We start from the raw sequence: 9,683 nt of genomic DNA, 5'->3' as shown, positions 1-9,683 counted from the left end.
ATTTAACAAACAGGAGCCTCAGTAGCGTGTGGAAGAACCATACACAGCCACAACAGCCTGGCACCTCCTCCTCATGCTGGTCACCAGCCTGGTCACACACTGCTGTGGGATGGCATCCCATTCTTCAACCAGCATTTGTCGGTTTGTGGGGTTTATCAGAGTACCTTCAGAATTTGGGAGTGGAGAGGATGGAATGACCTGCCAGCAGTCCTGACCTCAACCCCAACCCCCAAACACTTGTGGGATCAGCTTGGGCGTGTTGTTCACGCCAGAGTGACCAACACAACCACGTTGGCTGACTTGCGACAAATGCTGGTGGCTGTGTATGGTTCTTCCACAAGCTACTGAGGCTCCTGTTTGTTAAATGAATAAATTGTTAAATTGCCAATATGTCTTGTTCCTTCAAACTTCAATCATCCAATCCACCAAACACCAAACAAGAGTCAATGGCAGAATAAGCTGTTTGGCATTGGCAGAGAAGCTTGGGCATATTTTTCATGGGCGCAACCGACATACTCAGCTCTGCTGCTCATCCCACAAATGCATGTTCCTTACAAATGTGGCACCATTTAAAAGGGAAATAAACAGGCTTTCTAACGGTATAAGATTTATTGCTAAATAGCATTGTTACAACACAGAAATAATCTACCAAACACAAATTTCCTAACTTTTTTTGCTATGTTTATGTAATGCAATGTGAAAGGGGTCACTCCTCTTGAACCCACAGAGCAATACCACCGACTCTGCAGTTCCTCTGAGTTCAACTGAACTTTTTTTTGCCTTTTTTAGCTCATTGTTTTCTCTGTTTTGGTTCACTTTCAATGCTCTCTTCAACCCAATTTCCAATATCAGACCTTTTATTAAAAAAAAAAAAATTTAAAAAAAAAGCTCTGATAAACCCACTACACACTACCTGCCCAAACAAAGGTAGAAACTAGCTGATGAACATTTAGGAGCTAAAAATATTTCCCACAGAAGCTGGTGGAGTCCAAAAACTGGATTAAAAGGAGGGTGAATATTAGGGGTGCAACGGATCACAAAACTCACGGTTCAGATCGTATCACGGATTTGAGCCATGGATCAGAATCATTTACGGATCAGCAAAAAAAAACGGGGGGGGGGCGACAAATAAAACTTTGCTTTCCATAAATTCTGTCAAGCACTTACAGCAAGGAACTTATGCCCATGGTCTTAAATGAAAACAATATTCAAGATGTCCAATGTTTAAATAAAAAACTGAAATATATAAAATATATAAGATATTCAATGCTCAATTGTAAATTAAATTGCAACATGAGGCCTGATACCTTCCTCTTTTAAACATGGTAGTGAATGAAACAATAGCCTGTGCCATCAAAACTTGATAACTTACAAACAAACATGAAACATGAAATGAGACATTAAATTTTGCAATTAATCCGCGGTTCACATGCGTGCCGAACCGTGAGGGGCGATCACGGATCAAATACGATCCGTTGCACCACTAGTGAATATGGGTCTTACATTTATCAGATGGACACAAACACAATCTCAAATGCTAATGTTGCTCTGAGTCTACTAGGTGTGTAAATAGTTTGTTTGCTACAGTAACATGTCAGTCATATCAACTTTATAAGTTGATAATATGTCAATGACAAACGTTATCTGAAAAATATATTTCATTATCAAAAATAAAAGTTTTCATTGTAGGCAGAACAGTCCCTGTCATTGTTATAATAGTATACTATTGGATTGTTAATACTGATTATATGTTATTCAGTAGTTTAACTTTTTTCTGAGATGAAAATACACCAACCAAATCCAACCTTCATGAAGGTTTAATTTTTAGAGAGATGCTGATTAAACTTAATGCTTATTTTGGAGGCTATAGTTTGAGGTGCTGTTGAATTGCAGTACTAGGAACTTTTTCTAATATTTTGCCCACCCCATTATTATCAATGAGAACAGACTGCATTACTTTAGTATAACTAGCTGTCAGATAAGTGTAGTGGAGTGATATAGTATAATGAAAAGTACAATGGAAATCTCAAAGTACAGTACAGCAGAACTGTAAAACATACTTTATCTGCTTAGATGCAGCATAAAAAACATAAATGAGATGATAATTTACAAGCATTTGTCTGTCTTTGCCAGATAAAATTGTTACTCTGAATGTACTTTGGCCTCTGTTGGAGGAGGGGAAGCAGGTGAATATGCAGATTTGAACGCAGGCAGGGTTAGTGAGCAGTAGCACATATTTTTAAGGTTATATAAGTGTTGAATAGTGACACAAAAGGGTGACAAAGCGGCTGCAGTCTGCTACATTCCCCTCTACATATTGAATAGTACAAGCTGAATACTGAGAACTAATTTTAAGTGGAAAACCAGATCGCACACCTGCTACTTGTATGACAGCATAAAGTTCTATTAATATTTAGAAAAGTCACAAAAACAACATAATAACGAGTCAAAGAACATTTGTTTGAGCTTGCTTTGTGTCATGTCTACAGAGTTATGGGATTCAAGTTTAAGAGTGTATGAAAGCTCAAACTAAACGAGTACTATTAATAGGAGTTTTTTTTCTCCCAACAATTATAACTGAAAAATGTATTTTTATTCTAAACATTTTAATACTTTCCAATGAGTGTTTTGGAAAGCTCTCACAAACAGTCAACCAGTATGGGGTTACTGTGAACAAGTGTGTCCTTATCCGACCCCTGGAACTCTCCTCCCTTTCTCCTCCTCTCTCTGCTGTGCTGCTGATGACCATTGGCTGCCTTGTGCACCACATATCACCCACAGGCAGTCAGCTCCTGGGCTAAGGGACAACAGTGGCCTTGGGCCAACCTGCAATTGTGGAAGCTTTAGTGAGGATAAAATGTGGCAACTTATCTCTAGTTGTGTCTCTGTCATTTCCACAAACCTTCGTCTCACCGCACACACGCACACTCCCCCATTTCCTGCCTACTGTAAAATATAGTCCTCTCTTCGCCCTAATGTAACCTCACCTAAAGTGACCCTGACATATCTGCTCTATCTGAACAGTACAGCTTCAAAAAGAGCATGGAGAAGAATGAGGAGAAGGGTGAAAGGAAGGGGAAAAAGTACCTTCTTTCCGATCTGCAGCTAAACTTAACCCAGTCTCTCTAACTCTGCCAGTCCTATCACATGCTTTGCTAGATTGTTTACTTGCACTGGTTTGGTCTATATCCCTTCTGAGCTCCCTCCCTCTCTCTCTTTCTCCCATCCAGCTTTCCTCTCCCGCCCACTAGTTGGTTCCTGCTTAGTGTTTGGTGTTAAGAGCAGAGACGAAACCAGAAAGAAGGTCTCAACAGCCCTTTTCTCTCAAGATTTGGTCTTTTGCTGTTGCAACTTCTAATCCTGCAGTTTCACTCTCTTAGGACAACCGTGAGTATCTGTCTTCGCCGAATCAGACTATATTGGTGTTTGGCAAAAAGTAGTTGAGGAGCTGACGGAGGGATAGACCCCCCCCCGATTAACCCACACAGCTAGGGAGAGTGGCGGACGTGCAGAAAAGATAGTTAACCATAACACAGAGCGAGCAGAGAGATTTCTATCTCTGTGTACATGTTTTCATCCGCAGCAGTTATGTTAGTATGGGAAGCTAAAAAATGCTTGTGAGACATAATGAAGTACGTCAAACCTGATAGTTCTACAGTATATTTACAGCAGAATAAAAAGAATGATAGAGTAGTCAATTTTCATCCTTCTGCAGGAATAAAACAATTTTCATCACCCTGCGGGAAAAAAAAATTAAAGCACGTAACATTAAGGCTGAATGATATTCCTTGTCATAAATATTGCACTTTCCATTACCTTTTCTTATGCAAAAAAATGGTTCAGAGCAAAGTCTAAGTGTTTCAAAGTAGGTCACTTTTTTTTTTTTTTTTTTAAAGTGGAATTAATAAAAAAGTTTAAATGTTTCTGTTTGCTTCTGACCCTCTTGGAAGGTCAGCTCGGACTCTTAATTTGTCAAACTGCCAGTCTCCGCCATTTTCACTCGCTGTGTGTGTGTGTGTGTGTGTGTGTGTGTGTGTGTGTGTGTGTGTGTGTGTAATAAGCCACAGAGCGACAGGTAAAAGGACAAACACAAAAGCAATATGAGACAAACTCAATCTTCAAACATACCTTAAACATTATTCCTCACTTCTTAAAAACTTAAAGCAGAACAACTCTTTCCAAAACCAGTGCCAGCTTAATGCAGCGTTGTACCTGTTAATTCTCAAATCCATCTGGTACTTAAACCCAGGATACATTTTTGCTTTTATACCTAAATATGCTTCATTTTACTGTAATACCAATATCACAAAGACCGAGAATCTGTCTGTGTCCCTGCAAAAAATCACCTGGTAACTATTACTGTGACCTCAAAGTGATCTTAATTTCATCTATAATGGAGCTACATCAGCTTAATTTTTATATTTTTTGAAGGATTTGTTTTATATTCATACTTAAATTTTATTTTAGTGTCCTCATTTTCATTTTATGTTGCACTGCAGCATATTTAATAGTAGAAGATAATGAGGCGGCCAGACTGGCAAGAACGGATTTGGCATTGATCCAGGCCACCTTCATAAAACTAAGCATAAAGAGATCTTTTGATTCACTGTTGTGAATAACAACAAACACAGACATAATATGTCAACTGTTTTCTTTTAAAAGAGCATCAATGTCCAATTAAAGGGCCAGTGTGTAGGATTTAGTGGCATCTAGTGGTGAGGTTGCAGATTGCAACCAACTGAATAGTCCTCCCCTTCCCTCCAAACATATAGGAGAACTACGGTGGCCACAAAAATCACAAAAGACTCTCTCTAGAGCCACTGTTTGGTTTGTCCGTTCTGGGCTACTGTAGAAACATGGCGGTGCAACATGGCAGCTGTGAAAGAGGACCCACTCCACATGTAGATAAAAAGGGCTCATTCTAAGGTAACAAAAACACAACAATTCTTATTTTCAGGTGATTATACACTAATTTAAACATACTTATTAATATTATATTCCATTTCTGCGAAGCCCATTTCTACACACTGCACCTTTAAATTTTCAGACTAGTGCCAAATAAAACATAATGTGCAATAGATACTTACAGGAGAACAGCTATACGTCAATGAAGTGTGTGCATATTTGTGTGTGTAGATTTTTTCAACAATGGATCAATGTCATACTTCTTGACTTGAATTGTTAGTGTGTACTGCTGCCTTTAAGTGCTGTTATGTGAGTGGTAAACACTACTGCTGTGCACTGGAGTTTGTTTGTCCTGCTAAACAATACAATTTACTTTGTAACAAAATAATACTGCCTGTGGGCTTCGCATTTACTGACTAAAGTTAGTAGCTGTACAAGTTAGCAAAACTATAAGTCAAACAGACAGCTGGAAGCAAAAAATAGTTACAACAATACAGTATATAGGTACTTAACACTGATTGGGCATTTGCATTTAAAATAAGCCCCCTAAATTGTACATGTATATTACAACTATTTCCAAAGTGGTCTCATTGTTCCCAGTAAATTAGTGTTGATATTAATTTTATTTTTGTTTCAGTACCTAAAGTTGAGTGCCATGGAAGAATGTACAAGCTACAATTTAATAATTTAAATATATGTTACAGCCTTTGAAGGCAGCATAGTGGCAGCAGCTGACATTAATTACTTAATTAATCCAAATAATCGTTAATAACTTCCAAAAAGGATGCAGATTTTCTGCTAAAATATACAAAAAAGAAAGAAAGAAAGAAAGAAAGAAAGAAAGAAAGAAAGAAAGAAAGAAAGAAAGAAAGAACTATCAACCCCTGTCAAGGAATTTGCCCCAACAACACAGGCAGGTTTATTTGTCTTAAATTTTTTTTATCCTTTGAGAAATCTTTAACGCCATATCCAGTAATCATTAAAAGTGGGTCACAGCTTTTTGGCTCGAGGCTTGGGAATTATATGCAGCCCTGGTTGTTTTTTTCCGTCCATCTTTGATAGCAGTAAACATTTTTAGTAGGTGGGCCCACCGGTATTTATATGTCCATGTTTTTTTGTGTTTCTTGTTTATACTACATGAAATGACTCATGGCTAATTGTGCTAATTAGAACCAGTTTTCCATGGTTACCAAGTATTACACAGAGAAATGTCTGGGGTTTTTTTTTTAAATATGTCATAAAGTTACATTTCTGTGACCGCTTGCTTGTTCACAGATGCTCCGTTTGACTGCAGGACGCGTGAGAAGCCTCCTGGCCGGGCGCGCGACAGCCGCCTTCTCCACCAGCAGCGCGAGGATGGCGAGCCACGATCACGGTGCCATGGCATTAAAGTGTTTTTCATATGCGCCATTTCTCTGACATGCATACGTTCCTCATGTAGGACAGTCGTTCTTTACTCAAGAAACTCTGAAAGAAAGAAATAGTATAGTAGTAGTAGCAGTAGTAGTAGTAGTTGTAGTAGTAGTAGTAGCAGTAGTAGTAGTAGTAGTAGTAGTAGTAGTAGTAGTAGTATAGTAGAGGCCAACTGCCCCTCTGCAGGTGTTTCACCAAATTCCGTGACCTAACAAGAGTTTCGGCTAAATTGCAACCGCTGAAGTTTTTAATCATAGACCTTATCAGAAACTTGGTTTTGACCGCAGCTGTTACCAAAGCTGGCGCCTCCATAGTTTTTAGATACTTTGATAGCTGTAAAGAAGAGATGACCAAATACAGGGTCACGAATTTCAACGTCACTACGTGTATACGAACTACACTTGTGACTACCTGGTCGACCCTTATTGGTATTTTTCATAGGTTATATCCTCTAATGTCACAGAATCTGGTGAGTTACAGATTTTGGTGTAACGCCTGTACATATTTTCCAAAATGCTCTTCTGAATCTCGCTTATGTGGACAGTTTCTATATTTAGTACAAACACCAAAAATACTGCAAAGCACAGTACGTTAGTTTTTTGTCCAGGAAAAGGTCTCTGTCCATAGCGAACTTGAACCAGCAGATGGCGCTGCTGTGTCATCATGAGGAGACATTTACTCATTTTTGCGGTTGCAGCAGTTCACTTCATTTTTTTGAAAGGGTTTGTTGCCTTTTCATTCTGATGTATGAACATGGTATTTGACCATAATTATAATGAGATTAAACAAATCGTTTCACTCCAGAAGTGCCAGGTGGAAATATAGCCTGTGTTCTCAGTCTTTAACCTTGCTGTCTCTGTCCCCCAGAGGTGGCAGAGTCAGTGGACATGTCTAAGCCATTGTACTGGGACCGTCTGGATACACCTCTGCCTGACAGACCCTACAAAGAAGACCTGACCGCTGCTGACAAGAGCCTGAAACAGAAGGAGAAGGGACCCTGGGGCCAGCTTACTAAAGAGGAGAAGATTGCCTGTAGGTTGAGCTATCCCACGAGCTGCTGAGGTGGCACAAAATAATGCCAAAAACACACATTAGTCATTTAGGATTAATTTTTTGTGCTCAATATCCAGACAAGATCATAATTCATGATAAAGAATTTTATATAATCTAATACATTACATGTAATTTGATCTTGTACAAGGTGGTTATGGGGATGTTGACAACTTCCACTGAGGTAAAATTATGCTTGGCATTAATATTTTTGGACAACACACCAGAGAAGAGGGAGTAATAGTGCACCTATTATGAATGCTGTGTTTAAACTGTATCACGTCCTCTGTTTCATTCAATATGTTAGTGGTTATGCATGCTGGAATTAAGGAATATCACTGCCACTATACATAAAATAGAGAAAGGAGTTTCATTTTTCATTAAAGGACTGGTTCACAACAGTCAGGTGCCCAAATGAACATTGAAACATGATTTTCTTGTCATAGTCATTCCTCCTGTTCACACTGACCAATAGATGATCCCTTCATAATGCACTTACAATGTAAGTGATGGGGTCCAACATCCACAAGCCTCCTTCCTTGCAGAAATGTATTTAAAGTTTATCTGAAGCTAATATGAAGCTTCAGCCGTACAAATGAGTCAAATCAAGTCAATGTCTTTCAATGTTACAGTCTTTTAAGTCCCTCTTTTTTCTTATATACTTCCACCGCAGCTCAACAAGGAAAGACTGTCTGAGGAAACACAAAGAGAGAAACCTCTTTCAGTGTTCATATGGGCACCTGACTGTTAAGACAGGTACACCTCTCACCCATGTCTCCTGTCCTTCACTCTTTATCTCTAAACCTGCAGTGTATCGGCTAATGTTCTGCCAGACCTACTCAGAGATGAAGCAGCCGTCGTCAGAGTGGAAGACTGTCTTTGGGGGTATCTTCATCTTTTTGGGGTTTACTGGCCTGGTGGTCTGGTGGCAGGCGCTCTATGGTGAGTCTGCCTTTGTACTCTTTATGCTTGAATCCATCACTGGGAAGTTTTCTACAAACTTGGGGAAATCCTTCACAGGTATTTTTTGAGTCGTGTTTGGCTGTTTATGGAGCTGAAAGTGGCTACAAAGAATCTCAACATCACACACTTTGTGCCACTGTCTCTTACTTGGAACAGGCCTTTTTTCACAGCAGACATTTTGACTTGTCATAGCAGAAAAAGCACAGCTGTAACTAATCACATTAATGATGGCTCTGTTCTTTTTAAGTGTACTGGTAAAGCCATACCAGTTAGCTAGCATGCACAGTACTAGAGCCCTGGAACTGGCTGATCTAAATGGATTGCAGGTTTTATTGATGTTATGAGTCACATACTTTAATTTTCTTTGCGGAGCATCATAATAATGTACAGACATGCTTTTCTATATTGATTGCACCACAGAGTTCTTTGACATGCTATGTATCTCTCCTTGTTCCTTCTTTGCTCTAGTCTATCCTCCGCGTCCCAGGACCTTTGATGACGAGTGGAAAGCCAAACAGCTAAAGAGGATGTTGGACATGAGGGTCAACCCCATCGAGGGCTTTTCCGCCAAGTGGGATTATGAGAAGGGCCAGTGGAAGTAAAGAGACTGTGGCTGAAGCGGTACAGAGGTTGGACCGGTCACCTCAGAGCTGTGCAGCTACTGTTGAAGTAGAACTGAATTTGAATGTTGTATTATCAAAACCACTACAAAGATTGAGTTCCACTGTCAGCAACTGTGCTCTGTGCCACCTCTGACTTGGTCAGTAGCCTCTTGTCCAATCACTGCAGCCTTCTGTCATGGTGATAACTGTGTCAGTCCTGTTGTAACCACATATTAATAAAGTTTTGCTTATTTCTCTGTTTTCACTTTTATTATGCGGAGTACGCTCTGCTCAGCTGCCATACTGTTTACTGAATTTTTTTTTTTTTAATCATCATTAAATCAAAGCTGAGCATGTGACCGTGACGTCATTACATTTCCCTAGTGCTGTAAAATGACTAAATACATTTATTCAAGTACAATTGTGATGTACTTGTACTTTACTTAAGTATTTCCATTTTACGCTACTTTTACTCCATTATATTTCAGAGGGAAAAATTGTACTTAATAGTCCAAAACATTTATCTGACAGCTATGGTGTAGTACTGAGTACTTTTGTTTTTGATACTTCTAAGTACATTTTGCTGACAATAATTCTGTACTTTTACTAAAGTAAGATTCTGAATGCAGGACTTTTGCTTGTAATGGAGTATTTCATAGATTGTTGTATTGCAACTTTTACTTCAGTAAAGGATCCAAATACTTCTTCTACCACTGTATTACACCAGCCACAGTTCTGGAAAGTGCATAT

General features: G+C 39.1%; 1 protein-coding gene across 1 annotated transcript; it reads left to right on the top strand.

Annotated features, from left to right (window-relative positions):
* The first annotated feature begins 3,225 nt into the window (after positions 1-3,225).
* Positions 3,226-9,186, top strand: cox4i2 (cytochrome c oxidase subunit 4I2). Its single transcript, XM_067591318.1, has 5 exons — positions 3,226-3,387; positions 6,181-6,280; positions 7,186-7,350; positions 8,179-8,310; positions 8,800-9,186. The coding sequence occupies exons 2-5, from the start codon at positions 6,181-6,183 to the stop codon at positions 8,931-8,933; spliced, it is 531 nt and encodes a 176-aa protein (XP_067447419.1). The 5' UTR covers positions 3,226-3,387; the 3' UTR covers positions 8,934-9,186.
* The last annotated feature ends 497 nt before the right edge of the window (positions 9,187-9,683 follow it).

The sequence above is a fragment of the Thunnus thynnus genome, chromosome 6 (assembly GCF_963924715.1).
Source record: "Thunnus thynnus chromosome 6, fThuThy2.1, whole genome shotgun sequence".
Lineage (NCBI taxonomy): Eukaryota > Metazoa > Chordata > Actinopteri > Scombriformes > Scombridae > Thunnus > Thunnus thynnus.
The sequence above is the reverse complement of the archived record's forward strand: the minus strand, read 5'-3'. Positions and strand labels throughout refer to the sequence as shown.

Bases quoted from the DNA above. Each gene is read 5' to 3' on its own strand.
- cox4i2 (XM_067591318.1), top strand. From the start codon at position 6,181: ATGCTCCGTTTGACTGCAGGACGCGTGAGAAGCCTCCTGGCCGGGCGC. The intron at 7,351-8,178 runs GTAGGTTGAGCT...CTAAACCTGCAG, and splicing joins TAAAGAGGAGAAGATTGCCT to TGTATCGGCTAATGTTCTGC. The intron at 8,311-8,799 runs GTGAGTCTGCCT...TCTTTGCTCTAG, and splicing joins CTGGTGGCAGGCGCTCTATG to TCTATCCTCCGCGTCCCAGG.